The sequence below is a fragment of the Dermacentor albipictus genome, chromosome 2, assembly GCF_038994185.2.
Source record: "Dermacentor albipictus isolate Rhodes 1998 colony chromosome 2, USDA_Dalb.pri_finalv2, whole genome shotgun sequence".
Lineage (NCBI taxonomy): Eukaryota > Metazoa > Arthropoda > Arachnida > Ixodida > Ixodidae > Dermacentor > Dermacentor albipictus.
The window spans coordinates 199,911,224-199,925,986 of record NC_091822.1 but is presented as its reverse complement, the minus strand read 5'-3'; the positions used below and the strand labels follow the sequence as shown (position 1 = coordinate 199,925,986).

Genomic DNA, 14,763 nt, shown 5'->3' with positions numbered 1-14,763 from the left:
TAATGTCGTAGAGAGGAATAGTTGCTTAGCTTCCGATGCAAAGCGCTGAAACGTTTTCTCTGCCGTGTTGTATTTTAAGTTGAAGTCTAAGTTAATATCTATAAGTTAGAATCGCCGTATAAAACGATGGAAGCGTCACGACTTGTAGACGTTACAGAACAGAGCAATTCGAGTAGCGAAACAACGAAGGAAGGTTCAGCGTCAGGAGAGCGAGAACCCACACCGAATATGATAGTGGATATGAAGTTTTGCAAATAAGAAATAAGGCCTCGATTGGCGTAGCTATGTCGATTAATGAGCAGCTAAGACTCCGGTGGGTCGCCAGCATGACACCACCGCCACCCACGCCTACCGTCTCAGTCTCGCCGAAAAATATCAAAATCCGGAAAAAATGCAGAATACTTCACAATCATGAATGGACTGGTTTTGCCATGTTTCGGTTAGCGCAATTATTTTAGATTCAGTTGTTTCGAGAATGTACTAAAGTGAATCACTTTTCGGAAGAATGCTTCTAATGTTGGTCACCCGCCGCGGTTGCTCAGTGGCTATGGTGTTAGGCTGCTGAGCACGAGGTCGCGGGATCGAATCCCGGCCACGGCGGCCGCATTTCGATGGGGGCGAAATGCGAAAACACCCGTGTACTTAGATTTAGGTGCACGTTAAAGAACCCCAGGTGGTCAAAATTTCCGGAGTCCCCCACTACGGCGTGCCTCATAATCAGAAAGTGGTTTTGGCACGTAAAACGCCATATATTATTATTATTCTAATGTTGGTGTAAAGGAGTGGGAAATGCTTCCGGACCCACACGTGTTTCCGGAAGCATTGTGCGGTAGCTGTGCTTTAGATGGGATGACCCTATTGTTGGAGGGATCATATACGTATCTCCTGTTATCTATAATCAGCTTGTCGCAGCTACACCCAAGGCGCATTTCTGCCGTCGCCGTGAGGTTACGTATAAAGTTCAAGAACGGTAAAATCGTCGCCGAGCACCGTATGCTGTGGCACAATCTCGCGCACGCAAGAATTCAAGTAATTTTAATGCCAAAAGATTAACGAATATCTTGTCGGCGTGCCCTGCTCCATATGTCATTATCGGAGATTTTAATTCGCACCATATGGCATGGGGAAGCACAAGGACAAATGCAAAAGGGCAAAGACTTGCAAGCTTCGCCTGCAACCACGGCCTTTCACTCCTGAATGACGGCAGCCCAACGTTTACACGAGGCGTGAATTATGGCAGCTGTCTTGACCTATCTTTCGTCTACAGCATCTACAGCTACAGATGTGGTAAATGATTTTTGGATATCGAGACACACGGAAGTGATCACATTCCCACGTACCTTGTCATCAAAGGGATGTCCAGGTCCTTCCCACGGAACACCATTCGATTATTCGACTGGATTAATTTTACTTCCACCACGGAAGATGCTTGTCGGGAGGGCTTGTCCTCTGGATTAGAGGAAACAATCAAGTCTGCAATATGAAACGCCACGCGCACGCGTACGGTCACGGTTTCGTCGAAGCACACGGAACTTGATATAGAGTTGGAGCGACTTCGTGCTCACCGTCGTCGTGCGGAGCGGCGTTACCGGCGTACAAAATCCGTCGAAGACCTCCGGACAGCCAGACGACTACAAAAGAAAATTCAACGTCGCATGGATAGGTTGGCATCTCGACGTTGGACAATGTTTTGCCAGTCACTAGACCCCCGAAAGCCACTTTCCTACATCTGGAGAACCATACGTGGTCTGCGTTCCCTCCCTGAACAACGCTTCCCATTCAAAGCGCTGGCGCTCTTCCAGAGGTGACTGGATGCTGATGTTGCCGAAGACTTTGTGCAAGGATCGCTGGCCAAGCAACCGGTCCAGGCTTTCCAGCCCCCAGTCACATCCCTGTTTCACGTGACGGCCGCATGGATCTTCCTTTCATAATGGAGGAACTAGAAGCGGCTCTTGCTCTATGCAGGCGTTCTTCATCCCCGGGGCCAGATGGAATAACCTACCACGCCTTGAACAACCTGAGTGATGGCGCACGGAGAGAACTGTTACATCTATACAACGTATCTTGGCAAGATGGCACCGTACCCGAAGAATGGAAGACAAGCGGCTTGGTCCCTCTCCTGAAGCAAGGCAAGTCCCCACTTGAACTCACCTCATACCACCCAATAGCGCTGGCTAGCTGTGTGGGAAAGATAATGGAAAATATTATCCTTGCCTGCTTGGAGTGGTACCTGGAACGCTACAATCTGTTACCAAATTGAATGGCTGGTTTTCGCCAAGATCGCTCATCGGTAGACAGTGTTATTGATCTCGCAACGTATGTCCAGCATCAAAAGTCACGCAAAAGATTATCTGCAGCTTTGTACTTGGATGTCAAGGGGGCTTACGATAACGTATCTCACGAGGCTATCCTCGATGCTCTTGAGATGGTTGGCCTAGGTGGTCGAGTTTTCCAGTGGATTTCTCATTACCTTTTTATGAGATCTTTCTTTGTGTGTACCGGCAATGATAAGACCGCACGACACTACACCTACCGAGGTGTTCCTCAAAGCGGTGTGCTAAGCCCTACCCTATTTAACCTCACACTCATTGGTCTCGTTGATCACCTGCCAGCAGCGATCAAGATATCAATGTACGCAGACGACATATGTATATGGACTTCAGGTGTGACACGTCCTCAGATACGTGCAAGACTTCAAAAAGCTGCTACTCTGACAGCTATATACCTCCGCAACCAAGGTCTTGAAATTTCGTCAGACAAATGTGCACTGATGGCATTCATTCGCAAACCAATGGCACCCTACGCCATCTCAATAAATGGCCAGATGATTTCTTACGAGAAGGCCTACAGATTTCCTGGAATAATCATTGGTAGAGATCTCTCATGGAGCCCACACGTGACCTACTTGAAACAGCGTCTGACAGGAATTTCCCAGCTTTTCAAGTTTCTGGGCGGAAAGACTTGGGGAATGTCAGTGCATGCAATGTTGGAATTGTACAGGGCTCTTTTTATGGGCTTCTTGAGATACAGTTTGCCCGTTCTGACCAACACTTGCCAGACAAATCTTCGTGCTCTACAGGCTATTCAAGCTCGGGCTCTCGGGGTTTGTCTTGGTTTGCCAAAATGCACATCGACAGTAGCGACTATTGCAATCGCCCGGGACCAACCCATACAAACACACATTGCGGTGGAAGTGTTGAGAGTGCACATTAGGCACGTTGCCCGTGCCCGTTCCCACCATCTGGCAACACTACCATCAGAAAGGCCGCAGGCATCATTTTGTACCACGATTTCGGATTATTACACCTTCCTTCCATCAGGCTTCAGCCCCACAACTAAGCCATCGATTCCTCCATGGTGTTTGGCTCGACCTGCAGTGCACCTCACCATACCAGGAATCAGGAAAAAATCTGAGCTGTCGTCACCTGCTCTTAAACAACTAACTCTGCTCCTTTTGCACGAGAGGTATGCCGACCACGTACATATTTATACTGATGGATCGGCTACTCTGCAGTGTTCCTCTGAAGCCATGGTTTTCCCTGCGAAAGCCACCACCATCAGTTTCAAGACCTGTCACCCAACGACACCGATAACGGTGTCGATGGGTGACAGGTGATAACGCTCTTTGGGCTGCACTTCGTCTCGTCAGCCAAGAACAACCTCGAAGATGGTCAATATTCAGTGACTCGAAGGCAGCACTGCAGTCTTTGCTATCAGCCCTGCGGCGTGGACCACACGAACAAGTGATATACGAGATTAGAGAACTAATCCATACCTTGACTGAGAAAGGACACCACGTGACATTTCAGCGGCTTCCAAGTCACTGCGGCGTCATAGGAAACGAACACGCCGATAACGCAGCTCGGTCGGCTCTTCAAGGCGACGAAGAGGAGCCGATACCATTATCAAGGACAGATGTCGCAAGAAAACTTCGAATGCTCAGCCGATATATCACGTTCACCTTGTGGAATGCAGGAAGTTTTCAGAACAACCGGCTGCACAACCTAGACTTTTCTCTACGCCTTTGCATTCCAGCTGGACTCTGCCGTCGCGAAGCTACCCTGCTTTGTCGAATATGGCTAGGGGTGGCGTTCACCAGTCTTTTGCTTTCCAAATGGAATGGGCCGACGACGCCTCGTGTGATAACTGTGGTAACGAGGAGACTCTTCAGCACCTTGTCTGTGACTGTCCTCGCTATAATTTACAGAGACGATCGCTCGCAAACGCGATAGGGCGCTTTGGCCGAAGACCTCTAACAGAGGAAGTTATATTAAAATGCCGCCATCACAAGCCATCGCAGCAGAAGGCGACGAGAGGACTGTTGCAGTATTTAAAGGCTACAGAATTGGACAAGCGGCTGTAGCATGAACATATGTTCATAGTGCTGCAAGTGCTACTGTGCTGTGCGGTGACAGTGTGCGGCGACAGTGACCAACTGTAATTGTATGTCTGTGCTCCTTTCTTTCTTTATCTCTACTTTGTTATCACTTTACCTCTCCCCTCTTTCCCCAGCGTAGGGTAGCAAACCGGATCTTCCCCTCTGGTTAACCTCCCTGTCTTTCCCCTTTCCTCTATCTCTTTCGCTCGCGCACGCAAGGGAGGAAAGTGGAGAGAAAGCGCGCCGTCTTCCGTCGCGCGCGAGGCTCCGGGGGTGGGTGGGCAGGCGTCTTCTACTCCGGGCTACCCGGGCGGCCGCTGTGTCTTGAAAGTCATCTCTGACGGCCACAGAGTCCGCCGCGCACTATGTTCAGCGGCTTAGTTCGCGCTGATGCGAAACGCAGCACAAAGGTCAATTCGCTCGCTGCTGCTGCCGCGCTTATTCAATCCAGCGTTTTGACGGCGAGTTTCCGCGGTCATCGAGTAATATCTGCTCATGTTTGCTTGTTAATTCTGTTAGTATGCCTATTACCAATTTACACGGGCGATAAAACTACTATCTTTACTTCGTATATCTGTCCACTAATTTGCTAGCGCAATCGATGCTTCGCCTTTTTTTGTACCTGTGCAAGTATTCTATCGAGCGCTTGACGTTACATGTATCTGGTACGTGTAACATCAGTAGTACTGCAGCCGGGTGGTGCAACTGTTTTGCGCAGGCATTGGGCAAGGCATGATGTACTTCTGCAACACGATCGTGATCAACCAGTACTTCAAGCGACACCGGGCGTCGGGCAACGGCATCTACTTCGCCGGCGGCACGCTCAGCTCCTTCTTCTTCCCCCCGATGCTGTTCAGCATCATCAACACGTACGGGCTGCGCACCACGCTACTCTTTCTGGGCGCTATCTCGCTGAACGCCGTCCCGGCATCGATGCTGCTCGAGTCGCCGTTCAGCCGCATGCGCCGTATCGACCGCCACAAGAAGTTGCGGCTCGTCGCCGTCGACAATGAGTGCACGCCCGAGAAGATAAAGCTGCCCGTGGAGCGAACTGCGGGCAGCAGCAACGTCGAGGAGAAGCTCGAGCGCTGGTTCCGCAGTCAGCTGGCCGTGTTCTCGTTCCTGCGGCGGCCCATCTTCTACGTCATAGTGTTCACGGGCATCACCTTCTCCTTCTCGTTCGTGGTGTTTCCGGTGACCATCGTGGACTTCGCCATCAGCCGCGGCGTGACCAGGAACCGCGCCGCGCTGCTACTGACTAGCTTCTCGACGGGCGACCTGGTTGGCCGCCTGTTCAGCGGCGTGCTCACCGACCGCAAGCTGCTGCGCAAGGACCACATGATGGTGCTCACGTACGCCGTGTGGAGCGCCGCCTTCTTCGCGCTGCCCGTGTGCCGCGCCTACGAGCTCACTTTCGCCGTCACCGTGGCGCTAGGCGTGGCCGTCGGCAGCGGAGGGATCTTCAACACGGTGCTGTTGGCAGACTACCTGGGCGTGCGGGTCATGCCGACCACGTTCGCCATGTACCGCATGGTTCTGGGCATCATTTCCCTTATCCGGCCTTTCTTCATCGGTAAGTCGATCGCTGTGTGTCGCTCCCGGGCATTGTTAAGACAGGCTTCATTGTTACCAGGTGCTGTCTTGCCAGATAGAGAGAAAAAAAAATGTCAGTCGGGGCACGAGTAACTACTGCGGTACATCATCCCATGTGAACAGGCACACACCATACGCAACGACAAACCGTATTGACCGGGGTCGAAAATGCAGAACAGCAGCTATCAGAGCTGCCAGGTGGTGTCCCCCCAATGGAGTGACCCAGACCAATACTGCTTAGTTTTGGTGATGTGACAAAAGCCGGGATGTTCAGCATGACATGGACCGTGTAGGAAAATAACGGGAGTCCTTCCCTACAGTTTCCCGGCGGTCTATACGGGCGCTGCTTTCTGTCGACTTGTTCTCGTACGACGTCCATTTTATCTGTGTGCGACATGTGCGCATAAGCTGCCACAAACGTGCCCTTATATACACACACAGGTCGGTTTGGTGCTCGGGCATTCAGGTTAGCCAAACATCATGCTTGTATCCATAACATATAGTCATGACCTATACTTCAACCTGATACTCTTACCCGATAACACATGCGACTGTAAGAAGAAAAAAATTAGGATGCCGTTTTTTTTTTAATCGTAGCACTAGCAGTGGCAGCCGTCCTCCGCTCCAAACCTATGTGTTCGCAAGGTTCGGCAGGGGATTGACGACGAACAGTCCTTCCAGAAAATGATTAACCCCGAATTAGGAAGTCGACGCCGAGCTAGCCGCGTAGAAACTTGCGCCCAATTTGCCGGTCGAAAACAGCTGGCAGCTGCACGATGTAGAAATTAAGGCCCGCGCAGCTGAAGCAAGCGGTCTACGACGAGACCATGACTTCGCTAAAAAATCCTGCATCTCTGCCAGGACGTGGTCCCTCCGCGTGTATCTGCCTCCTCCTTTATCGGGTGGACGAAGCCTTCCTCCGAAAACAGAGCCTTTGGCCAAACAACTGAACACCCTCGGAACTGTCCTCCGTTGCCCGCACCTGCAGCACACTCTCTCTGCATAAAGTGCACAGAGGCGCCAAGTTACGGAGAGGCGAACGCGAAAACGATGTTCGCTGGCTTCTTTTTATGTGTGCTGCACATTTCTGCTTTGTCCGAAAAGCGTTGTCCCAGTAAAGCTTGTCTATGCGATCGCAGACGCCCATTAAGATTAAAAGACTAAGGAGAGATAGCTTAAGAGGGAAAAGTGGAGTTGAGCAGATAACGGGCGCTATTGGTCTGTTCGAGTAAAGGAACAGGCGAAAACAGTCAAAAGGTGGCGGAGGTTTAGACGGTGTGATGAAATTAATCAGATTAGGAAATTTGAAGGCGCATATGTGTAGTCGGCTCGCACAAGACAGTGGTATTTAGAGATCGCTGGGAGAAGCCTTCGTCCTGCAGTGCGTATGAAATAGGCTGATGACGCCTTAACCGCCCACGCTCCCGTGACGCACTGACTGCCGCGGGCTGACGATAGTTCGGGATACTGGCATCGTTCATTGAAGCTGGGCTTCACTCCTTTGCATTACTCGCTCATCAAAGGCAACAATCGTCTGAAGGTCTTGCTGGTGTCAAGTGGGTATCGGCCATGTGGCGGGTGGCGGGGAGGGCCACGCTCGTCCGTGGCGTCGGCTACCGAGGTCAGTACGCAGTACCCGCCTGTGTGACGTCGGTCGCTGCTCTTGGAAGGGCGATGGCGAGCGTCTACGAGTAAGGCTCGATGCGATGCTCCCTTGGGTGTTGCCGCTGCTGACACTGGTCGCACGATTTCCTCGCGACGAAAGGCCGCTCTCGTCGATGCTGACTAGTTTGTAATTATATCAAAAGTGTTAATGAGAAAATTGTAGAGGAACATGAAAAACTCCCGATACAGCTTTCTGTTGCTCAATACGTGCTACATAAAGGTGTTTTTGCCAGAGTGAAAGAAGCTCGCAAATACGCGCAGCGTGCCTCTAGCGGCCAGTCGCGCGGCAATCTTGCGTGTATTCGCAGGCTTCTTTTACGCTCGGAAAAACACTTTTATGTAGCACGTATTGAGCACCAGAAAGCTGTATCGGGAGTTTCTCATGTTCCTCTACAATTTTCTCATTGACACTTTTCATTTAATTACAAGGGCTGATCAGAAGGCCTTTGTCCTTATGTTTTATTAGCCAAAATATTGTACACACAGTTAATTACAAATATACGTACTATTCTACGTACGTTGCACTAGTTTTCCACATAGTCTCCACACCGGTTGGGACATTTGTCCCAGCTCAGCACTAAATTTGAAATGCCGCTGTGGCAGAATTCGTACGGCTGACTGTGGAACCACTATCGGACCGCTGTCTTAGCTTCATCGTTGTACGTGAATTAGTGTCCTGCCAGGAACTTCTTCAGTGGACCGAAAACTTGGAAATCACTAAGGGCGAGGCCTGGACTGTATGTTCGGTGGTCCAGGCTCTTTCATTGAAATGACCAGAGCTTGTCGGCGGTTCTGATTGCCACATGTGGCCTCGAATTGTCGGGGAAGATAACCGCGCAGTCAACATCGAGAATCCCTCGGTGTTTTCGCCTGATGGCAGCCAGCAGACGCCACAGTGTGGAACAATAACTGTCGACATTGATGGTTGCGCCTTGTGGCATGAAATCCAACAGGAGGGGTCCTCGGCGATTCGAGAAGACCGTTAACATCCTTTTCCCAACAGATGGCACTAAACTGAATTTTTTAGTCACAGGCGAACCCGGATGTTTCCACACCATGCTCTGCTGCTTCGATTCCAATATCCACGTTTCACCGCTAGTATCAATGCGGTCTAGGAAACTTTAATTCTCCACGGCATACCGTTGCAGATGATTCAGTGAAGCACTCATTCGCTTGCCTTTCTCATCATGTCATCCAACTGCTTAGGTATCCACCAACAGGAAACCTTCCGGTACCCTAAGGACCCGTGAAAGTTGTCGTAAACACCCATACGAAATGCCAAGCTCCCGGGAAATGTCCTTTAGGTGCACGCGCCGGTCCGCTTTCACTATTGCATCCACACGGGAAATGTCAGTCAGTGACGCACGCAGATTCCCTGAACCTTCGTTGTCATACAAGTATCCACGGCCTTTTGCGAACTCAAAGCACCGCCCCTCACACTTCTCAAAGTGAGACACCTCTCCTCATACGTGGGCTGCATTCCCCTGTGGATTTCGATGGGCGTTCGTCCCTTGCTCCATAGAAAACGAATCACACTGGACGTGTGAAGCACAACCGCCATCTTCGACAACAATTGACAGCACCGCCGTGCCGCGGAGCTACCGGCAGATAAGGCCGGGCCGCTCCACGAAAGGTCCACCGCTGGGAACAAATATGTTGACTTCGCATTTACAGCCGTAATTTGGCTAAGAAAAGTAGAGGCAAAGACTTTCTGATTCGCCCTCGTAAAATATTTGAAAATCTGAATGAATAATTAAGACTAATTATGTAATTAGATGGAAGGAAAAATATAATCTGAGTATCTCTAAGAGACAGCAAGCAACACTACCTTTGTTCTGTCCAGTAATGTGGCATTTGCATACTTTTAAAGTTGGATAAAGCTACGTGGGACCCCTTGAATATAGAAAAGCCGAAAGGAATCGTTATAAACGTCTTGTTCCGTGTTTCTACGTTTGAAAATGGCAATGTAGGTCGAAACAATTGTCAAATTATTCGTTCGATTCACCTCATTACGCACGCGGGACCACGAGCCGTGGCTTATGGTTCAATCTCTTTGTGACGTAGACGGCTGACGTGTAGTGAAACTGCTTTCACGCTTCCCTCTTTTCACGATGGGAAGACGTGTGCTGTAGTTGGTTGTAAAAATAGTGACTGGTACATTAAGAAATGAAATGAATCTGCGTGACCAAGTTCGCGGACTGCTGCTGCATAAGCACTGCCTGTTTTGCCTGCATGCACGGCTTCACCCTCACCCGCCAGCGTTGTGTCGCTAACCTTCGAATAAGTTGCATCAATCTCGGCACGGTCGGCAAGAGGGAGTACCGCTCGTTACACAGTGACAAAGGAAGTAGCGCCGCTTCCTGGCATAGCAAGTTTCTCGTACCTTATCTGCACGCATATACACCAACCCACACACAAGTTTAAGCCCACTCCATCGCCAACGTATCAAGAATAACTGAATGGGCACACACTTGCTTGTGTCAACGCGCCGAAGCATGAGTGGCGGCGATTACACTGACAGCACACGAATGTTCGAAGCTGAACATTTCGTGACGGTCCACATAGTAAGTGAGTGACTAGCGATAATACGACCTTCCAACAAGTTTCTACAAAGCACACAACATCTGCGTTCCAAGTCTTGTGCGCAGCAAGAATAAATATATCGCAACTAAGCGCACCTACGAGCGGTTAGGCAGAATATAAACAATTAGATAATGACCGAACCGAGAAACATTATTGAATCAGAAGCATGACAGTCCGCTGCTTCACAGAGTTTGCAAATAAAGAACGAAGAGCAAAACACGCTGATACTGATTTAATTCATAAGCGGGAAGTTTGGACATCTTGGGCTACATCTGTAGCGCCGCTTTTAGTACAAGAACGTACGCGCTGCACGAACCGTTTGGACAAGCCGTAATGAGTTCAGAAAGTGCTTACATATCCTCCAAAGCTATGTGTCCGTCACTCAGTCACCGTCCACAATATCCACCGAAACAGAAGTTTGCTCAGCCGCACCGGGGCGTCATTAGTGACGATAATTAGTGTTAATTAATTTCTCGGTTATGTTTATTAGATGTATATTCTCAGTGATAAGATTGTAGCGCAACATTAGAAACTCCCGATGCAGTTTTCTGTGCAACACGTGCTCCATAGAAGTGTTTTTCTGAGCATGAAGAAGCCCGCGATTACACGCAATGTGACTCGAGCGGTCGGTCGCGCAGCAATGTGTGTGTGTGTGTGTGTGTGTGTGTGTGTGTGTGTGTGTGTGTGTGTGTGTGTGTGTGTGTGTGTGTGTGTGTGTTTGTTGCGTTCGTAGGCGATCCCACCGCTAGCAACCAGTTTGTTGCGATTGTAGGCGATCCCACCGCTAGCAACCAGTTTGTTGCCTTTGTAGGCGATCCCACAGCTTTCAACCAGTTTGTTGCGTACTCCAGGGTAGCGTACCGTACTGCTGCCGAGAAGTAGCGACGCCTGCCTATCGAAGCTCGACCGACATTTTCTTATTGGGTAGCGTGGCGTTGTGGGCGGGCTGCAGGCATACGGTAGACCATGGCGACCGAGCAAGGGCGAGACGATTTGCTAGTGCGAAACTTGCACTGTTTATTCGAAGGTAGTTGAAAGAAAATAAGAAGTGCATGAAGTATGAAGTATCTCAAAAGTACATTTTGGACCCCCTTAAATAGGCTCTCTACAAGTGTGGGCGGCATCTTGATTCCGTCGATGTCACGTGAGAGAGGGCCCCTCCTCCTGCATTACCGAGCACGGGAAGGAGAAAATCCTCTTTTCGACGAATCCTGGGAGAAGGTCGGGTGAATGACCTGTCGCCCGTGGGGTCCGGCCAAGTAGAAGGTAGGGGGATGACGTCTCTCTCGTGGTGTCCGGCCAAGTAGAAGGTAGGGGGATGACGTATCGCCCGTGGGGTCCGGCCAAGTAGAAGGTAGGTGGATGACGTATCGCCCGTGGCATCCGGCCATACCTAACAGTGTGTGTGTGTGTGTGTGTGTGTGTGTGTGTGTGTGTGTGTGTGTGTGCGTGTGTGTGCGTGTGTGTTTGTGTGTGTGTGTTTGTGCGTGCGCGTGCGTTTGTGTGTGTGTGTGTGTGTGTGTTTGTGTGTCTATAGACAGTCTAAAGACGAAGAATGAACAATAAATAGAGACTGTATCGACTTTTGTCTAAGGTGGTCTTAGAGGGGCAGTATACAAAAAAGAAACAAACACTTTATCGATTTTTTTCTATAGACCGTCTATGGACTGCGAATAGACAAAAATAAATAGAAATCTTATCAACGTTAGTCTATAGAAAGTCTATAGACAAATAATAGAGAAAAATAAATAGAGGCTGTATAGACTTTCGTTTATATGTAGTGCATAGAAAGGAAGTACACAAAAAAGAAACAAACACTGTATCAACTTTTTTATATAGACTTTCTATAGACTGCGCATAGACAAAAAGAAATAAAAATATAATCGACTTTTGTCTATAGAAAGTCTATAGCCAAATAGTAGAGAAAAATAAATAGAGGCAGTATCGACTTTTGTCTGTAGGTAGTGTATAGAGGGAAGTAGACAAAAAGAAACTAACACCTTATCGACTTTTTTCTGTTAACCGTCTATAGAATGCAAATGGACGAAGAGAAATAGAAATCTTATCGACTTTCATCTATAGAAAGTCTACAGACAAACAATAGACAAAAATAAATAGAGACTGTATCGACTGTCGTCTATGGTGTCTGTTGTGTGAAAGTAGACAAAAAAACGAACACCATATCGACTTTCTTCTATAGACTGTCTATAGACTGTGAATAAACAAAAAAGAAATAGAAATTTTATCGACTTTCGTCTACAGACAGTCTATAGACTTTGTATCAACAAAAGTCAAAATTTACAGAAAGCCAAGGTCGTCTATAAAAAGTCTATAGTCTTTCTATAGACAGTCTAAAGTCATCTTTAAGGGTATCCTGACTCTTCTGGGTATTGTACATGTCAGTATAGAATTCTTCCGCTTCCTTTACCATATCTTCGAGATTGCTGATGATATTACCCGGCTTATCTTTCAGTGCATAAATCTTGGTTTGACCCGCCGTGGTTGCTCAGTGGCTATGGTGTTAGGCTGCTGAGCACCAGGCCGTGGGATCGAATCCTGGCCATGGCGGCCGCATTTCGAAGGGGGCGAAATGCGAAAACACCCGTGTACTTAGATTTAGGTGCACGTTAAAGAACCCCAGGGGGTCGAAATTTCCGGAGTCCTCCACTACGGCGTGCCTCATAATCAGGAAGTGGTTTTGGCACGTCAAACCCCATAATTAATTTTTTATTCTTGGTTTGTCCTATGCCAAGTTTCTTTCTCACTGATTTCAGGCTGCGTCCATTTTTTACGGCTTCTTCAGTCTTTCTCACGTTATAGTGTCGAATATAATTTATTTTCGCCTTGTTGATCAGCTTTGATAGTTCCGCGAATTCTATCTTATCTCTTGAGTTGCATTCTTTGTCGTTTCTTTATTAGGTCCCCTGTTACTTGGGAGAGCTTTCCTACTGGTTGCATTGGTGCCTTCCTCCCACATCACTTGCTGCCTCTGAAGCCAGCCTAGTTACGGTTTCATTCATTAGGTCTATGTCATCATGTCTCTGTTCTAAGGCTGCATATTTGTTTGCAAGTACCAGCCTGAATTTGTCTGCTGCAATGAGTGACTAAATGACCGTCCGCTCCTGATCATCTACTACTCGGTTCTACAAAATGAAGTTATGGCAGCAGTCAGAGGTCTTATTCAGGAATCCGTTGAGGTGTCCTACCAGTCTCTATGTGGCGTAATGTTTTTATTCTTTATAGAGCTGCTAGAAAAGTACGCATCTTATGCGCTCCTTGAGGTTTATGACCAGAAAAAGTAGTAGTCCGCATCTGTTCAGACTTACCGCACAAGTACTCTATAACATTCTTTAAGCAAAGACAACAAGCTTTTAGCAAAATTAACCGATGAGCGCGTGCTTATGCTTAGATATGCTGATGACTTTTCATGCATTTTATATATTGTACTCAGTAACCTGCAGTGAATAACATTCTATACGTTTTTGAAGCGTTTTCGAGTGATCTGTTTTACATTTGAGTTATTTATCCATAACGCTACCCAATTCCTTTATGTGCTGCTAACCTTTACTATAAGGTCACGTATGTTGGTGAAATGTTACTATAGTGAAGGTCATGTTTGCTCGTCGCTCTTGTAAGTGGTGCTGTTGCAGTGTGGAGCCTGCAAAAGCTATACGCGTCACAACAGCACAATGAATATTTAGTCTGGCAAACTGCTGCATGCGGAAATAAAGAGCCCAAGAGAGAAATTGCTAAGAACATCAACTTTCGACGGGTATTTTAACTATGCATTGAATGACATGAACTGCAGATGTAAATAAGAAAGCGATGTTGGGGAATCTTACAACTGCTTGCAGCAAGCGCACACTAATGTGAAAACTGATATGAAAGGTAAAAATGATCTGTACAAGAGAAATGAGTGGATTTGATTACTTTCTGTGCAGGCTACTTCCGGGACCGGATAGGCACCTACGACGGTCTGTATTTCCTGTTGGGAGCCTACAGCTTTCTCATCACCCTCATCTGGATCGTCATATCCATTGTGCAGTACTGCAGAGGCACCAAAAAGTACAACCTCAAGTGAAGCTGCCCAAGCCGTACCCACATAGTTCCGAAGCCCCCACCACCACCAACTGTCATCATCATCATCATAATCATCATCATGTCACTGCATAACTACAAACCATTTTGTGCATACTTCTCATTGCATACAAAGAAACATTACAACTTGTGAAAGCCATTCACGTTGTCCTCGTCTCTGATAAGTATGACAAGTGCTTCTGTCATCAGGCTCAAGCAGATGACATCGATCTGCTAGCTCAGTCTGCAAGCAAACAATTTGAGATACGCCAAACAAAATCACTAAATCAGTAAAGACTGAAATTTGTTTACACTTCTGACTGAAAAAAATGTTGACTGTTAAGGAAGAAAATTAACGCCAAATTCTCACGTCTTGAATTTTGCGCAAAACACGTAGCCAATGACGCTAGTATTTCTATTTATTTATTTTTTCTGCTCTTTCTGGCTCATTAAACTTCCACACAAGG

At 48.0% G+C, this 14,763-nt stretch overlaps 1 protein-coding gene across 3 annotated transcripts in view; it reads left to right on the top strand.

Moving 5' to 3' along the window:
• The window catches only part of LOC135904544 (monocarboxylate transporter 12-B-like), a 65,832-nt gene extending 51,376 nt beyond the window's left edge, over positions 1 to 14,456 (top strand). For all 3 annotated transcript variants that reach the window (XM_065435365.1, XM_065435363.1, XM_065435364.1), the window contains 2 exons: positions 5,097 to 5,951; positions 14,161 to 14,456. In XM_065435365.1, the coding sequence (XP_065291437.1) occupies positions 5,097 to 5,951; positions 14,161 to 14,300 (995 nt within the window). In that variant the 3' untranslated portion in view covers positions 14,301 to 14,456. The remainder of the gene's footprint in view (positions 1 to 5,096; positions 5,952 to 14,160) is intronic.
• The last annotated feature ends 307 nt before the right edge of the window (positions 14,457 to 14,763 follow it).